This window comes from Camellia sinensis, chromosome 6 (assembly GCF_055761805.1).
Source record: "Camellia sinensis isolate YWXY chromosome 6, ASM5576180v1, whole genome shotgun sequence".
Taxonomy (NCBI): Eukaryota; Viridiplantae; Streptophyta; class Magnoliopsida; order Ericales; family Theaceae; genus Camellia; species Camellia sinensis.
In genome coordinates, this window is record NC_138966.1 from 88,084,888 (window position 1) to 88,104,193 (window position 19,306).

Sequence of the window (19,306 nt, forward strand, 5' to 3'; positions counted from 1 at the left end):
GTGGTGACTTACCAGAGAAAAGAAGCCGATGCTTGAGATCGCCGAAGTCAGAAGAACGGCGACAACGGAACAGATTGGCAAGAACTTCAACGGAAGAAATGAATGGAGCAAGTTGCAGAGCTTCAGAGCTTGGAAAAATGGAGGATTAGAGGAAGCTAGAGAGAGAAAGAGTTCTAAATAAAGGCAATGTAAAGTGAAAAAAACAAAAGGGGGAAACAAGTTTTGTCAAAAACTTGAAACGGCGGAAAAAGAGGGCAATTAATGTGCCTAGAACAGCGAATACGTTAGACGGGACATGTAGGCGCGAAACGACTTATAAGCGCGTCCGAAGTACGATCCAGTAAGGAGAAAACACGTGGCTAAACGGTTGAGTTGTTATGTATGACAGCTCATACGCGTGAAGGAGCTCTTGGAATTCTTGATCTTTAAAAAGACATATCGGCCTACGATGATGATCTCGGATTAAGCCGATGTACTAGCATGAGGTACTGATATAGGTTCCATCACCTTAGAATGCCGAGGTAATAGAACCTAGGGGGAAGTTGTGGGGATATATTTTCTGAGTACCAACACGTAGCTAAGGTGACGCTGACATGTCAGCCGAGGTGCCACGTGTCCTGGTTATGACGCCGAGGTTATCTTGGCGAGGCCGAGGTTACCTCCGAAGATATCAGAATCCGAAATAAGCGGATAAAGCACATGAGTCCTAGAAAGGGGGAAGACTACAGTTAGGAAAGGATAAGACTCTTAAGGAGTTTATCCCAATCCTACTGGGAGTCTAAGATTAATAGTAATCCTAAAGTCCATTAGAGCTAGGCTCCTGTTGGAACAAGGATTGAGTTAGCTATAAAAGAGAGGCACCCACATGGGTCTAAGGTACGCAATTTATATTCTAAATAGTGAGTTTAGCACTATTGATTATCTTTGAGAGATATACTGACTTGATCGTCGGAGTGCCCCCGGGTGGACAAACCACCGCCGGAATCTTCTCTTTCTGTTGCAGGTCAGCTTGGTGTCATCTATTCTGCCAGTTCTCTCCAACTGACTACTAAGTTGGGCAGTGTGATCGGAAAATAACCCACACATATTGATTATTATAGAAGTTGCATATGAAATAGGTAAATTGAAATATTTTCAAATTCATGCATGGCATTGAACATTGCATAATCTGATGATTAAATTCTCGCATTGGATTTCAGAAATTGGTTTTGTTTCAAATTGATTCTTTGGGAATATTTGAAATGTGTTGAGTTATGGGGTCAATACATATGGTAAGTCCGGATAAGGGATGTAGTTTGATGTTGGTTAAGTTGGCCTGAGTGTCCAAGGTGAAAGACTGAAAACACGCGCGGAAGAGGTACCACTGCTCTTCCGGTGAGAGACCAGTAAAGTGGGGATTTGGTAGTGCTCAATGTGCCTACTTGCAGACACCAGCCTAGGGATTACCAGTGTCATATTTACCGCCCTTTGTTCTATGAAATGGATAATTGAATTGGTTATGCTTTTAAACAAATGCATGGCATGAGAATTTCAAAATGAAAAAACCAATGATTTTTGGCATTGGCATCTCATATGCATTGCACCTCATGATATTGTTAAACTGCGTGCACTTTATTTAGATTATCTCTGCTGGGCTTTATGCCCATCCCTTAGTGGAAATCATTTTTCAGGTGATTATGGTGTGCATCCGCCAAAGTGAAGGCATGGAGGATCTTTTGGAGCACAAGGCTCAATTATTTATTTGTTTTGTTTTCTTGCAAGCCAAGGGCTATCTATGTATGGGTTTGAAAATCATCTTGTTGTAACCAGGCAAAGCCTTGGAACTTATAGCCGTCATGGCATAAATTTGTATTTTGTTTCTTTAATTTGTTATGATCACATGCTATAAACTCATAAATTTGTGAAATCTCATGTTAGATATCGTTAATAGAAAAATGGCGATTTAGTATGAATGTTGACTATTAAAATGTCTATATTATTCAATGTTCTTCTATGTAATAATGAGAAGTAATGAGATTTAGATTATGCCTATGAGTTAATCTAGATATACCAGATGTCAATATTTTTTGGGGTGTCACAACTCAATCCTTTGGTTAATATTTCAAGTAGCATCTTATTTGATAGTTTTTATTAATCCTTAATTATATTTTATATTTTAAAATCAATCTTTTATTATATTTTAATTTCAATTAATATCTCAATCTAATTTTTAGGTTTAGAAAATATGAGGGTGAAATTATCTTTTCATTGTGTTAATTTCTCTTTATTTTAAATAAAAAAAATAAGATCACTACAAAAATAGTGTGTGATGCACATTCCGTTAGTTTGAATAAAAAAACTAATTGTGACACTTTAATCCAAAATTACATGAGAGCTTTATGATTATATTTGAATTCTAGGGGAATAAAGTGCTCTGATCTCAAAACATGAGGGTATAATGAATTTCGGCATACATTTTGATTATTCTATCATACTCTTAAATATATTTTCTAAATATATATTTTTAGATTATAAATATTTAGATAAATTATAAATACATTCTTGAGGTTTATTAAAAATATAAATTTTTTCTTACATTTCCAAAATTACATCACATCCCTTGAGGTTATCAAGCACATAACAAATATTCCCCTTTATTAATCAACAGTTAAGTTAAACCAGTAGAGTATATGATGTAAGTAATAATTTTGTTTTTCAAAAATACCTATATTAGTCTTTACAAAGTTAAACACTTTATTTTTGTTTTTTTTCCCATCTCACATTTCTTATTCCCCATTCTCTCTTAATTAGTAACACTATTTTGCCCACACATCACACCACTCTCTTCCATTCTTAATTAGTACCACCGTCATTATTATCTACAAGTATTTAGTGTCACTGAGGAGGGTTAGAGAATATTGCGGTTGTGTAGAGAGAGGGATTTGGTGAATGGATGGATGGATTAGAATGAGGGTAATATGATAATTTTATTTCAGTATTAGAGAATACTTGGATAATTTTATTTTTTCTATTAAGTTAATTACAGAAAAATTCAAACAGAGTATTTCTAATTTTTAGAATGTGAGAGAAAAATCTATATTTTTGATAAAAATTTAAGAAATATATTTATAATTTACTCTTATTTGTATGGCTACAAGTTATCACACACTAGATACATTTTCATTAGCAAATGTTTCGAATTTTGTGATTTCCACCGACCATGTTAATTTCATTTTTTTGGTATATATAAGAAAAATAGCATGTTATTCAAATGGTCAAACTAGAATGTTAAGATTAGGGGGGAAAAAATCACATTCATAATTTTTGGTTGAGGTATTGGAAGAAATTAACAAAATAAAAATATGATTATAAGTTCAAAAATTTTGTTTACTTATGTAGTGTTTAAGATTTTTATTAAAATTATTCTTTTATATTTAGCATAGGGGAAATTGGTCTAAGATCCCTACCCAATTTTTGGTATGAGGAGAGATCCACAAAAATATTTTTAATGCCTAAGGTCCCTCAATGTTATTTTAGTTTACAAAATACCTATTTTACCCTTCTTTATAATATACATGGTTTTCAATTTCGGAAACTGAAGATTACGTTACTATTTTTGTAAGAGATTATGTTGGGATGAACTTGACGATGTAGATTTTGATGATGCAGATTTTCGTGAAGATTTTATAGGGATTTTAAAGTCGTGTAAAAGTTGATTTTCGTTGACCATATAGAAGTTGATTTTCGTTGATCGTGTAGAAGTTGATCAGGTAGGTTTAATAATCAGTGTAAGCTTTCGATTTTCCATTTGATTTGTATGTTAGGACTCTGATTTCATATTAGTTTTTCGAGTGTATTTTGAATTAAGTTTTTGTTTCAATTTTGAGAAAAGCCAACTCAGTGTAATTATTTTTTATTTTTGAAATTGATTTTTCATTCTTTGTTATTGACAATGGAGTTGATTTTGACTTTTGGAGTTGATTTTTTGTTCTTTGTTACATGTTTATCAATGATAAGTTTTGTTCTTTGTGTTTGGAGACCGGCTTTGTTTTTCTGCACTTTCCTAAGTTTTGTGCTCTGTTTTTTTTTTTTTTTTTTGCACTTTTCATTTATTTTTCACTTTTCATTTTTCTGCACTTTTCTTTGTATTCCAAAGAAAATTGTATGTTTGTTATTATAATCCAATGAAAATCATAGAGAAAATTGTAAGATTGTAGTCCAATGAAAATAACAGAGAAGATTATAATTTCGTAAAAGATCTTTTCTATGATTTTTGTTAGTGACTGTGTTTGATAGTTAGCATTAATTTTCTCTGTGATCTTCTTTGGACTTATTAATTTTCCCTATGATTTTTCTCTCTGATTTTCTATGGACTCATTAATTTTCTTTGTGATTTTGTTTTTGTTATCTTGAAGATAAATATAAGTTCGTAAATTTCTCTAGAGTTTGATTTGAGTCTAATACTGCACAATCACACAGAGAAAATTGTAAGCTTGTAGTCCAGTGAAAATCATAGAGAAGATTATAATTTTATAACAGATCTTCTGTGTGATTTTTGTTAGTGATTGCGTTTAATTGTTAGCATTAATTTTCTCTATGATCTTCTCTGGACTCTTTAATTTTCTCCGTGATTTTCTCTAGACTCATCAATTTTCTCTGTAATTTTGTTTTTGTTATCTTGAAGGTGAATATAAATTCGTAAATTTCTCTAAACTTTTATTTTAGTCCAACACTATACAATTACACAGAGAAAATTGTAAACTTGTAGTACAATGAAAATCACAGAGAAGATTATAATTTCATAACCGATCTTCTATGTGATTTTTGTCTGTGATTGTGTTTAATAGTTAGCATTAATTTTCTTTGTGATTTTCTCTAGACTTATTAATTTTCCCTTTGATTTTGTTTTTGTTATCTTGAAGGTGAATATAAGTTCGTAAATTTCTCTGGACTTTTATTTGAGTCCAGATAAAATTATAAGCTTGTTAATATAATCCAAAGAAAATTATAATTATTACAAATTTCTCTGGACTTTTATGTTGTTCTTTTTAAGTGTTTTTATATTGAACAAGTTATTTTTCTTGTTTTTTCTTTCAATTTAGATGGATAGTGTGGTGTTGTTGCTGTGCAAATATGGGAATGATACTATTGTCATTAATGTTTTATGTGAATTGAATTTTGAGGAATTGGTTGGCATTTTGTGTAAAACATGGAAGAATCTGAAACCTGAGACGATGTGTATTTCATATTCTATTGTGGGTCATCCAAATTGTATGGTTCAAAATAATATTGATTTTCTAAATATGTTGAGGGTTGTTTGTGCACGTGGTATTGATATAGTTGATGTTTTAGTTATTAAGTGTAGTACTTATAATCAAAAGGATGAAGTGGGGTCGAATTGGGTAGATGTTGTGTTTGGTGAATGTGATAGGCTCATGGATATTAAAATGAATTCACTCTGTAAGTTTTGTTCTCACCAAGAAAATGTATTATTGTCAGCTGGTGGGTGAAATAATATTAGAAGTTTTGGACAAAAGTTTAAGGGTGGTGTGATTGAGTTTCATACTATTTTGTGCAAGTATGCTATTAAGGTTGGTTTTCAGTTTACCTATGTTAAAAATAACAAGCTGAGGGTTACGGCAGAATGTGCATATAAAGAATCTAGGGGATGCATGTGGCGTGTACATACTTCAGTTGAAAAAACAAATGGGTTCTTTTACATGAGAACTTTGAACAATGAACATACGTGTGGTGTGGTGGTTCGTACTAGTAAACATGGTTGGATAACTTCCAACTTAGTTTTTGGGCTGATTCTTGAAGAGGTAAGTGCAAAACCTTTAACTCGTCCAGTGGATGTTGTTAAAGAAATAAAAGACAAATATGGGGTCTCAATCAGTTATAACTGTGGTTGCTTGGGGGTTGAAAAAGTAAAAGGTAGTACATATGGGGATTCTTGTTTGTCATTCGATCAATTAAGGTAGTATTTTGATGAGACATGGAAAAACAATTAAGGTACTCATTTTGAGTTAGATTTTGAAGATAACAAGCATTTCAAAAGAGTGTTTGTGGCTTTTCATGTATGCATTGCTAGTTTCAAATATTGTCGATCATTGTTGTTTCTTGATGGAACAATTTTGAAATGATGATTCAAAGGAGTTATGATTGCTGCGAAAGGGAAAGATAGAAATGAAGGTAATTGTAAATATATCTAATTTTCTCTAAGTATGTGAATTGTCTATACATGAGGGAATTGAGTGAATTTTATATTTTTGTGATTATGTTTTGTGAATTTTCTCTAACACGTTGAATTTTCTCTAGAGGTGGCCACTGTGTGAATTTTCTCTGGATATGCCACTGTGTGAATTTTCTCTAGATTTGGTCACTGTGTAAATTTTTTCTGGATGTTAGCACTGTATGAATTTTCTCTAGATTTGGCCACTAAGTGAATTTTCTCTAGATGTTGCCACTGTGTGAATTTTCTCTAGATTTAGCCACTGTGTGAAGTTTCTTTGGATTTTGGCAGTGTGAAATTTCTCTGATTGTTTATTGTTCTAATTTTCTCTGCATATGTATATCTAATATGCTTGTTCCTATTTGTTTTGTGGGGTTTTTTCCTATAGCTTTTGCCGTTGTTGATGGTGAGAATAAAGACAATTGGTGTTGGTTCCTTGAACATTTATGTGAATTATTCGGATCAAAGAGGGTGATAAGCTTCATATCAAATCGACATTGTGGTATTGTGGAAGGAATTGCTAGATTTTTCCCTAATTGCTATCATGGATTTTGTTTTGAACATCTAAAGAGAAATTTTAGGGATAGGTTATCATGTGGAAACACAAATTTGGTTAGGGAGACAATTATGTCCAAGTTTTCAAAATGTGCATATGCGCCAACAAAAGCATCATTCCATTTCAAGTTAAATGAATTAAAAATTGAGAGAGGAGACATTATGAGTGTTTTCTTGAAAAGTTTACCATATGAAAATTGGAGTGATGCATATTTTGAGGGGAAACGTTATGGTGAAATGTATTCAAATGTTTCTTAGTCATTCAATTCCTGGATACGAGAAGCTCGACACTTGCCAATAACAAATTTGGTGGACATGATACGGTTGCAAATCATGAATATGAGGTCTGATAGGAGGCTGCTTTCTAGTAAATGGAATAAAGTTCTATGTCCTCATATGGATAGCGTTTGGAGAAGGCTTTCATGGATAGAAAGACGTAGAATGTGAGTTTATCATCTGATAATGTATTTGAAGTGCATTATTTTCCTTTGATTATGGTTAATCTTGGGTTGAGAACTTGTTCATATCGAAAATGGGAAATAAATGGCTATCCATGTCAACATGCTGTTGCTACAATTTTTAGGAGTGGAAAGAATTTGAATTCATTTGTTGAACCATTTTTTTATGCTGATATGTATCGTCAAGCATACTTGTTTTCGATTGGCCTAGTTCTAACTGTTGAAAAACTTGTGTGTAGCATTGATGATGCTATGATTTTACCTCCATTGAGTACGAGACCAGTTGGGAGGCCAAAGAAGAACATAATTGCTTCTACTAGAGAGTTTAAAAGGGTGATGAAGTATAGTCGATGTGAGAGTATTAGTCACCATAATAATAGGACATGCAAGGAACCTTTGTTAAATAGTTGAGGATAATACATTTTTTTGATTGAATAATACATTTGAGGATGTTAGAGGAATTTATGTTGCATTTTTCGATGTTGGTTAACAAAGAGAAATTTGTATGGGTATGGATCTTATTACAAAATAATGTGTCTATCGTGCGTTGTGTTTAGTATTTTCTCTGAAATTTTTTCTGTAATTTCTAGATCAATGCACTTGTGTTTTTGAAGCATACTTTGGGCAGTGTGTTTATAATACCAGTCAAATTAATCCAGAGAAATTTGCCAGTAGTAAAGAAAATTACTTTGTGTATGTTGTTTTTTGATTTGTACTTTTGGATAGTGTGTATATAATACCAATTAAATTCATCCAGAGAAATTTTCCAATAGCAGAGAAAATTACTTTCTATATCATGTTTTTTGAAACATACTTTGTGAGTGTCTTTATAATACCAACCAAATTTATCCAGAGAAATTTGCCAATAGCAGAGAAAATTATTGTGTGCATTGTGTTTGTTGAAACATACTTTAGGCAGTATGTTTATAATACCAATCAAATTCATCCATAGAGATTTGCCACTAGCAGAGAAAATTACTCTGTGCATTGTGTTTTGTGAAGTCAAATTCATCCAGAGAAATTTGCCAACAGGAGAGAAAATTACTATGTGCATTGTGTTTTTTGAATATAATGGTGGTGAATTACTTTGTGCATTGTTTTGTACTAACATAGTGCATTACAAATTACATGATCATATAGGCACCCTCTTTGCATGATACGAGATAAATTTCTCTATGAAATTCTGGTAAATTCAAACCAAAGAAATTTCTTCAGACATAATTTTCTCTGTGTAGATTGTGTTGACAATCACCACTTAATATGCATTATAATATATATATATAACCGTTCATAGCTATGAAATTTTGAACTTTACATTAGTCAAAAAAAGATATATACATATATGTCAAACATCATTATTCCTTCAACGTATGAAAAAAAATATTGAAGGGTTATTCCTAATTACATTGTATGCATTGTCTTCCTTTCACTAGTGTTGCCTTCACTATCATACTTTTGGTACTTCTTCTGGTAGTATTTGAATTGATTCTGTCCATGACCGGCCAACTTCGGTCACAGATCTCTCTACGATTTCTGCCATCATCAACCTTACATCTCGTGTTAACAATGTCGAGCTGATAGGTTTATGGTTGATATATTGTCTCATTATGTAGCATAGAAAGAGGCCACAATCCACACTGCATACAAATTATAGGTATAGTTAGTTTTGAGAAAAATTCAAATTAAATTATATTATTTATAGATATTGTATAAAACGTACAAATCACTAGCTTGTTGTGGAGCATTGTTGACATATTGAAAGTCATAATTTGTGTTTTGTGAGTCTATCAATTTGAAAGAATGTTGTGATTGTGCCTCTTTTTCAAGGCAGGCTTTTAAAAAATTCTCCACATAATCTTGCTACAAAAAAAATAACTTTTAAATAAAAGAGAAATTTACACACAAGGACACAAAGACACAAAGACATAAATTAATGGGAGCCTATGAAAATTATCATCACATAAATATTATCATGGATCTGAGAAATTTGCACTCGTTACCAATTGTTTTGCATCTTTGAGATATTTGTCGTGTGCATCATCCTTCCTTGTCCTTAGCAAGTTGTAGAACCTCCATAAATTGTCTTTTTTGTCCAAGACAAGCAATGTTCAATGAATTCCATCAGTTGACTTCTCATTGTCACCACTATTTATTGAGAAATGGAGGAACCTGTAGTTCCTTCATACGGTTTTAAGATGCTTGTCAAACAATGAGATTCGGAAAGTTTGATTTTATGTCATCTTGATGAAGTTCTGCAGTTAGAGAAAATCAAACAATGGTCAGAGAAAGTTGAAATGACAGGAATTTCAGAAATATTTACACAGAGAAATTTGAAATGAACACAACTAGCCAGAGAAAATTAGACAAGTCACACAACTGGCTTCAAGAAGTATCTTAACAAGAGAAAGTAGTAAGTAAGGGGTAGTTTGGGAAATGCTAGATTAGTGTAATTTTTGACTTTTACGAAAAAAATATGAAATCTGGGTTGGGTTTGAAGTGATGTGGTAGAGAGGTGATGTGATCCAAATAAGATAATTTGTTAAATAACATGTGCTATTTTAGCACATGTAAACTACAAGAAATCTGATCAAAAAAAAAAAAAAAGACTACAAGAAAATTCATGAGATTTTTCGATACATATTTTTTTAGAATGGGACTTCTAGGTAAATTTCCCAAATACGGAACCAAAAAAAAAAAAAAAATCTCAATCCAATATATCATGTCATGAAAATGTAAATTGTGTTTCCATAGATAGATAGATTGTCATTAATTATCTCTCATACATTTTTTGAAGTCTTTATCTTAAATCTCTCCAATATTCAATTCTTAATTAACTTTCCTTTAATTTTATTTCCTCTTAATATATTTTTTAAAGAGAATTTATCTTAAATATGTTATCTCTATAAATTACAATCTAACAGTTGGCGTGATTAGGAAGTTGAACAAATTATGTAAATACAACTTTAGATAAAAGCTTAATAAGACAATAATGTAGAAATGAAATATACTCACATTTGAAATCTTAAAGAAATATTGTAAAACAACCTTACGGTGTACCTTTTTCAAATTCAATGGGACTAAATAGACTACAAGAAAATTCATGAAATTTTTCAATACATATTTTTTTAGGATTTGACTTTTAGATAAATTTCCCAAATACAGAAAAAACAATCGTAGGGATTGTTTGGGAATAAGCTATTTTAGTAATTTTTTGATTTTTTTAAGAAAAGATATGTAGAAAATTGAAAAGATAATGTGATTCAAAAAAGATAAAAATACAAAAAAATATACTATTTTAGTACATCCCAAACAACCCCTAAATTGCAGAGAAAATGAAATAAAAGAGTAGTAACATACCAAGCTCATGCATGTGAAAAAAAATGAAGTTGCTTGTTGTCATTTTCTCCTTTGGTCAGCAAATAGTATCTCTCCATAACCATCAATGGCCTAAAAATATCATTTATAATTGTAACATTGGTTTATAAAGGCTTATGGAACATTGCAGAGAAATTTGATAAAAGACTTACATTGTTGGCAATTTCTTTTTCCTTTATTAAGTTTTCGATATCTTCAAAAGTAATGAGATTCAACTCACTTGTCCAGATGAAAGCCCTACAAGATGACAACGAAGGGATTTAATAGTTGTTGATGCAATATAAGTTAGTAAATTGTTGTTTGTTATCTTATGTTTTATTTGTTATACTTACTCTAGTCCAGACACATTTGATATGTGCTGCAAGATATCTTTGACATGTTCTTTTACCAGTTTTGCAAACGGTAGACTTTGTGGAAAAATCCAAGATTTTCTGACTCTTGTTGGTTGAGGCAAGACATAGTCATCGGCATCAAGTACTTCTTTGTCTTTGGTGGTTTGCTTTATTGGCTTTGCAGCTTGCTTTGAACCTCTAGTGATCTTCACAACTTTGGGATATTGAAAGTCTAGATCTTGCTTTTCTTTCCTTTCTTTTCTTTTGCCTTTAAATTCTTTATCATTGATGTAGGATCTTTTTCATTATAGACAGTGAAAATATCAGTAAAAGTTAAATTTATCTGAAGTAACAGATCATATTTCAATATGTAAATTTATTTGATTCAATATTTTCAAGTTACCATAGACTTTTGTCTTTTGTTTTGGTTGTTGTTTGTGTGCCACTTTTTCTTGTTGGGTTATTGGTTGTTGTTCCACTTCCATTCCAACTATACACAGTGAAAATCAAACAAGCCCCAAAAATTAACGTGGTCAGAAAGGTTACAAAATCTAGAGAAAATTACACACATATGAAAGCAAATAGACAGAGAAAATCAAATAAGCAGCAGAAATCAAACTGGCCAAACTAATATGGTCAGAGAAATTTAAATTCCAGAGAAAATTACCATTGATAGAGGAAATTTAGTAAATAGAAATTTCTCTGAGTTATGTTGACTGAAGAACATAAGTTTTTATGGTTTTAGATTTTCACTGACCTTAGGGTTGAACTTGTGTTGGTGTTCGGTAAGGTTGTGTTGTTAGTTGGACAAATAGTTCTTGAATTTGTTCATGCAATCTAGCATTTTCAATTTCAAGCTCTGAAATTGAATGCCTTAACTGTTGAATGTTTTTTTTATCATCATCTTTTTTAACCTCCACCATCCTTAGTTTCAGTCGATTTGTGCTGTCACTTTCTTGAAGTTCTGAATTATTTGATGTCAAGGTTCTTATTGCAATGTCCTTTTCTTCGAGTAATTGATTCCAATTTTTCTCTGCTTCTACTTTGGATTTAGAAAGTGCCTTTAGTCTTTCATGCAGATTAGCAATTTGAGCGTCCTTTGATTCCTCAGATTCTTGAAGCTATTGCATTGTTGAGCCACAAAGACTATTACGATGTTGGTTTATCCGCTTATTATTTTCTTCTTTATCCCTTTCGTTATTGTTTTCTTCTTCCTCTTTCGATTCAGTGCCTTCATTTTCTTCTTCATTGTCTTCTTCTTCTTTCCCTTCATATTCTTCTTTGTCTTTTACTTTTTCATTTTCTTCTGTAGCTTCCTTTTCTGCACTGCTTGCTTGATCTTCTTCTACATTGTTTGCTTCTTGTTCTTCTTTGTTGCCTTCTCTTTCTTCATTCCCTCCTTCTTCTTCTTCTTCTAATGAATCTTCTAATGTCTCCTTGAATTTGGCCTATGCCTTTTTTGCTTCTTTCTTCTTCTTTTTACCAAGACAAAACTCCTCTGATAGATTTTTAACTAGCTCCTTGTTATCTATCTGTAGCATGAGGGTCTTTAATTAGAGAAATATTAAAATTTCACTAAGAGAAAAATTAAAACAAGATCAACCATATGCCAGATAAAATTTATCTAAATCATACTAATAGGAAACAAACTTCAGAAAAAAATTTATGGGCCAGAGAAAATTACACACAAGGAGACATAATTTTATGGGTCAAAGAAAATTATGAAACAAGTAACATAATTTAGATATCAAAGAAAATCAATTAAGGCATAGAAGTTAATGTTACTATAATTGTGGTCAAAGAAATTTGGATTCCAGAGGGCAGAAATAAACCAATGCTAATCAAACAACCAACATAAATTGAAAATTCAGAGAAAATTGATCTCAATCAGTCAAGGCACATAAGTTATTGCATTGTAGAGAAAATTGCAAATAAATTTTGATTAACATTGGTTTATAAATTTTGATGACAATGAGGGAAACAAACCAGCGATTAAAGAAATTTTGGAATTTTTCTAAGACTTGAGTGGCGATAGAAATCTAACCTATCGAGGTGGGAGAGATTCAATTAGTGTCTTCTACAACTGTTTGGTCAAGCTTTGCAGGTTCTATTTGGCACATCTGGGGAATTCTGTTGTGTTACTATCTTCCAAGTCAATGATAGTTGCATGTTCACATAGCCAATACTGTGATGGAAATTGAAGTATTTAAATTTTACTAAACACACAAATTTGTAAGTATTATAACTGTAAATGGAAATGGAAATTCTACTTATCAGCAATACAATGACACACCCCGTAACTTTATCTGGAGTTTAGTGCAATGCTGTTATAGAATCGATCAATGTTGTTGTTATTGATTCTAGCCAATCATACTTCTTCATTGACTCAAGCAGTTTCACGTACTTGATAAAAACCCACCCTATTGAATTCCCACTTATTGCAAAAAAATAGGGTGAGACACAAGTACAAGGCAACAATGATCGCTACATCTTTGAAGTCATGTGGTTGCTTCCCTTTCACTGCTTTAACCAATGCCTTATTTAGAATATGACCAATAAGCCTTGTTTCCTTTGGGAATCTTCACCTTCGAAATGGCGTGTTTGGATTCTTTGAGTATCTTAATGACATGGCGCCTTGTCCACCTTCCAAACCAAAAATCAAGGTCATGTCATTAGTTATAAAGGTCAAGTTTTTCTTACCAATTGTGAATGCTTTTGTTTTTTCATTGGATTTTTGGATGGTTGCAACTGCATCATCATCTGATTTTCTACACTTCCTTGGATCCATCCTTCCCATTGTTAGAGCTTGGATCAAATACCAGAATGGGGTCTTTTGAAGCTCTACAACTTAGTTTGAATTGAATTTAACTGTTTAAAAAAAGGAGACAATAGATCATAGGTTTGATCGGTATTGAATGCTGTAATTAGCTCTCTTCCTTTGAAGTTTAATAGGTTTTTTCCCCATTGAGCTTGAGTCTTTTGAAATTGGCGTATTCATCTTCATGCTTGTTGCTTCTTCGACTTGGACTTCTGTTTTTTGGCGAGGAGTTTGTGGTGTTTTGCTACCTTTTGATCTAAGATCATAACTGCCAAACTCAGAGAGTTTTTGTTTCTTCCTTGGTGTTGTTGGTGTTTTTTGTGTTTTGCTGCTTTTGTGTTTTGCTATTTCTAGACAACGAAAACATAAAGATGTCAACAATAAATTCTAGAGAAAATTAAACATACTAGAGAAAATTACACATAAGGGAGAAAACTAAGGTGGCCAGAGAAAATTAGACACAGAAAATTAAATGTCTAAGAAAATAAACAAAGCAACATAAACATGCTAGAGAAATTTTCAATAATTGCTAAAATTACATATAGAAGTAAAATATAGCCAGAGAAAATTCAAAAAAGAAACATAAATATGGCAAGCCACAGAAAATTAAAATGCCAGAGAAAATTACATATGCCAGAAAAAATTAAACATAGTAGAGAAAATTTTCATTCCACAATTAGCAAGAGAAAATAAACAAAGCAACATAAACATGCCACAGAAAATTACACAAAAGAGAAATTTGGAGAAAACCAAGAATTGGACAAAATAAACATAACAGAGAAATTTTCAAAAAAGAAACATAAATCTAGTAAGCCACAAAATATTAAAATGCCAAAGAAATTTACAGACACAACCAAAGAAAATTAAACATGGCAAACACACACAAGGGAGAAAAGTAATGTGGCTAGAGAAAATTATAAACGATAGAGAAAATTTGACATAGACACGAGAGTACTAAGTGTTTTCGTGTGGAATACATGTAGCCATAGAAAATTTCCATTCCTAGAGAAATTCATCTCTGTAACATAAACATGACAGAGAAATTTGCAAAAAAAAAAAACATAAATCTAGCAAGCCACAGAATATTAAATGTCAAAGAAATTTACAAACACAACCAGAGAAATTTGAATGAATTGAACTTGAAAATTACACATAGAAATACAGAGAAATTAACAATGCCAGAGAAAATAGGGGAATAAACAAAAACAAATGGGGAAATATACATGCCAAAGAAAATTCAATCAAGCAAATGCCAGAGAAATTTACTGACAAAATCGTATTTTTCAAAATCGTACAACAATCTTCAAGAATAAGTTCAAAACGCAGAGAAATAATATTTTTCAAATTCATGTTACTTTTATTACAAAATTGAAACCCTAATTAATGGAAGGCTAATATAAAATGCAATTAACTGTGTTTCCAGGAAAAAAAAAATTGTTAGATTGTAGAAAAACTTACCAGAGTGATGATGAAACTCAAATTACAAATTGATATACCCTAAGATGAAGATACACTGTGATGAAGATGAACTAAGATAACGATGAACAGTGAAAACAGGTCAGAGAATTTTGTGAAGAAGGAATGAAAAAGATTTTCGCAACAGATAATGAAACCCTAATGTCAATAGTGAAGATAATTGTGAAACCCTAATTCTGCTCTTCTTTTACTCATGAAAATGGTTGGATATCAAGACTGGAACTGAGTTGTCAGAATGTAGTTCAATTTCTCGGTTGATTATGAAGGGTATTTTAGTCCAAGAAGTAATTAAAAAGCGCACGTTTTTTGTTGAGGGACTTGAGGCATCCTCCCTTTTTTTGGTATCCTTTATCCTCTAAATTACTATTATTAAAGATCTTAAAAGAATTCCCCATTATTATTTCAAGTTATGGAGAGGAGTTTAATATCATTTGTGATAGTACTTATTTGGGTAATTACACTCCATTGAAAAATGGAAAAAATATTAACTTATTAATGAAAAATTTATAATATTAATAATTAATATTTATGAAGTTTGTCAATGTAATTACTTTTTGAAATTACTATTGATGTGATTTTTTTCTATTTATTTTTTTCTATTTTGGAGTTCTATACAAGTAGTAGTAATGTGATTATTGGACTTGGGCTTAGTAAACTTTGCTGATTTTTTTAGTTATTTTGGGTTAGTAGTACATTTTTTATACTTGTAATTATTCTTCTATCTATTGAATACCCCTCCCAAAAAAAAAAACTATTCTTTTCAAGAGGTAGCAAAACTTTAACAAAAATTTATATATATCTGACATTTTTTGAAATGTTTATATATGTGTAATCCATTGATTATATATATATATATATATAATAAAATAAAATAAAAAAGCAACCATTATACATTTGTATGACTTAACCAAAAATATATATATATGTATATATATAATTAGTGTTTGGTAATGTTATTATTATTTATTGGCAAACAATTAAATCTGATTTTATACTATTGATTTTTAATTTGTGAAAAGTTGCAAAATTAAAAACAATTCTGATTTAGAGCACTAAATCGGAAGCTCTAAAAACACCACTAAGGAGCTGGCAGCCAACAAGGCAAGATGAAGAATATTTGCATATATGGTGCTTGTGTTTCACGCACTGTGTAAAAAAAATTTAAAAAAAAAATTTACTTCTTTCCGCTCAAATGTAAAACACAAATTAATGTTCTATTTTCAAGATCTATTCTAGTTGTCCCTTTGCCTCCGTTGTCCGGCGTCTTCTCCTTCTTCCACCGTTCAGCGTTTGCTGTCTCTCTCTCCTTCGTCTTCCCTTTCTCGCTCTAAATCTGCAGAACTGTTGTCCGGTGTCACTCTCCTCCACCGTCTGACGTCTTCTCCCTCCTCCACCATCCGGCGTCTTTCACCAACTTGGACTTCTATGCTCCTCCAGGTCAGTTTGCCTCTCCATGTTATGTCCTCTCTGTTTCAATGTTCTTATACATATATATACATATATACACAATAGGAAATTTGTGTTCAAACAGATTTTTAATACCAAAAGTCAAACATATTTTTAATACCAAAAGTCATTATTTGGAACAAACAAAGTTGAAACAGATTTTGAACACAGATGTGCAACACAGATTTTTGAACACATATATTCAACACAGATTTTGAGTACTCCAGGGCTCAATCTGTTTTTTGGAAAGTCAAACTGTTATTATGTTTTGCAATTTGTTTGGAAACTTATTCTGTTTTTCAATCTCTTTTTTTTTGTTTGGAAATTGTAGTCAAATTGAAATACCAGAGCTTGTATCATGAATTGATTTTTAGATGAAAAAAAAATATATTGAAAGGGTACTCCAAAGCTATTTTTTAATACCAAAAAAATTGCTTTTCAAAAGCAAGTCATTTTATTTTTTAGACTTGCATTGTTGATGAATATTGGACTGTAATTTTTGAATGGGCAGAAATGGAGATTGATTCGAATAGTGGTGAGAATCCTTTATTAAATGAGAGTGAAGAAGTTGAGGAACCTAAGAGGGATATGTGCTTTAGCTCAAAGTAAGAAGTGTACACATTTGATGCCAAATATGCTATACATGTTGGATTTTCCATAGCTTATAAAACACAAGTTTGTGGCAATGATAGGGAATTAAGATATGTTGGGATTGAATGTTCTCGATTGGGAAAGAGAACCAAAAAATCAGAAGTAAACCCTCTAAAGCCATCTCTGCTTACAAAAATTGATTGCAAAGTAAGGGTACGAACGACCTTACAAAAGGATGGGAGATTTATGTTAACCACAGTTAACCTTGACCATAATCATGACTTGATTCTCACCGACTCACGTCATTTTGCAATGAAAAAGAAAATTCTTACTCCTGTGAAGCGAAGATTAGAAATTAATGATCAAGGAAGGATTGGGGTGTCTAGGTATTATAACTCAATGGTTGTTGAAGCTAGGGGTTATGAGTCATTAACATTTGATGAGCGAGATGCAAGAAATTACATTAACAGAGCTAGAAGATTAAGGCTTAGAGAAGGAGATGCTAATGCACTACAAAAATATTTTTTGAGGATGCACGCACAAAATTCGAGTTTCTATTATATGATTGATGCTGATACTGACTTTTGCATTAAAAACTTGTTTTGGGCAGATGCAATGAGTCGGGCGGCTTATGAAGAATTTGGAGATGTTGTTTCATTTGACGCAACTTATCTCACTAACAAATATGATATGACATTTGCTCCATTTGTAGGAGTTAACCAGCATAGACAGTCGATTTTGCTTGGTTGTGGGTTATTATCTAGTGAAGACACTGATACATTTGTCTGCTTATTCAAGTCATGGTTAAATTGTGTGTCAGATCATCCTCCAAAAGCTATAATAACTGATCAATGCAAAGCTATGCAAAATGCCTGTAGAAATTGTCTCCCCAAATACTCGACATCAATGGTGTTTATGACATATAATGAAGAAAATTCCGCAGAAATTGAAAGACTATTCCCAATATGAATCAATGAAGTTGGCTTTGCAAAATCAGTATATGACACTTTCGCAAAAGATGAATTTGAGACGAGATGAAAAGAGATGATTGCAGAAATTAATCTTTATGAGAATCAATGGTTGGGGGTATTATATAATGCGCGACATCGATGGGTTCCTATTTATGTGAAAGACATTTTTTGGGCTGGCATGTCAACTACACAACAAAGTGAGAGCATGAATGCCTTTTTTGATGGATATGTCAATCTGAAGACTACATTAAAGCAATTTGTTGAACAATATGAAAATGCCTTGAGAAGTAAGGTAGAGAAAGAAAAGAAAGCTGACTTCAAGTCTCAACAAAAAGTGTTTGATTGCCTAACTGTGTATGGTTTTGAGAAGCAATTTCAGGATGCCTACACTAATGCAAAATTCAAAGAAGTGCAAGCAGAGATGAAAAGACTACTTTATTGTCAGTCGTGTCTTGTGAAAGAGGAGGGTTCAATTTGCACATACTTTGTGAAGGAAGCCGTGGTAGTTTTTGGAAAAATGAAGCATGTGGACTTTATTGTGTATTATAATTCGATTGAAGTTGATGTTCCATGTATGTGTCAGTTGTTTGAATTTAGGGGTATCATGTGTGCTCATTCACTCGTTGTGCTCATTGTAAGATGCATAAATGAGATTCCAAATAAATTCATTCTACCACGATGGAGAAAAGATTTGGATAGAAGGTACACATGCATAAAAACCACATACATTGGCTTTGGGGATGATTTCAATGCAAAGGTTTATGATAAGATAAACAAAAAATTGATTGGCATTGTACAAGTAGCTGGGAACTCTGAAGGAAAAATCAGAATTATTGACCGTGGGTTGGATGAAATCAAGGCAAGAGTGATGAAAAATGATGAGGGTGGTGGGAGTAATGTATCAGCTTCTACTAGTAATGTGCCACCTATTACTAGTAATGTACCATCTTCCCCGATTGGGAGCATTAATTGAAAAGCAATCAGTAATACGAAGTTGCTTAGTCCTTTGGTTGCTCGCTGAAAAGGTCATCCAGTTATAAAACGAAAGGTCACCAAAGTAGATCAAATAGTGA

At 32.1% G+C, this 19,306-nt stretch overlaps 1 protein-coding gene across 1 annotated transcript; it reads left to right on the plus strand.

Annotated features, from left to right (window-relative positions):
• Nucleotides 1-17,184: 17,184 nt before the first annotated feature.
• Nucleotides 17,185-18,231, plus strand: LOC145793401 (protein FAR-RED IMPAIRED RESPONSE 1-like). Its single transcript, XM_082876222.1, has 2 exons — nucleotides 17,185-17,276; nucleotides 17,364-18,231. The coding sequence occupies exons 1-2, from the start codon at nucleotides 17,185-17,187 to the stop codon at nucleotides 18,229-18,231; spliced, it is 960 nt and encodes a 319-aa protein (XP_082732348.1).
• Nucleotides 18,232-19,306: the final 1,075 nt, after the last annotated feature.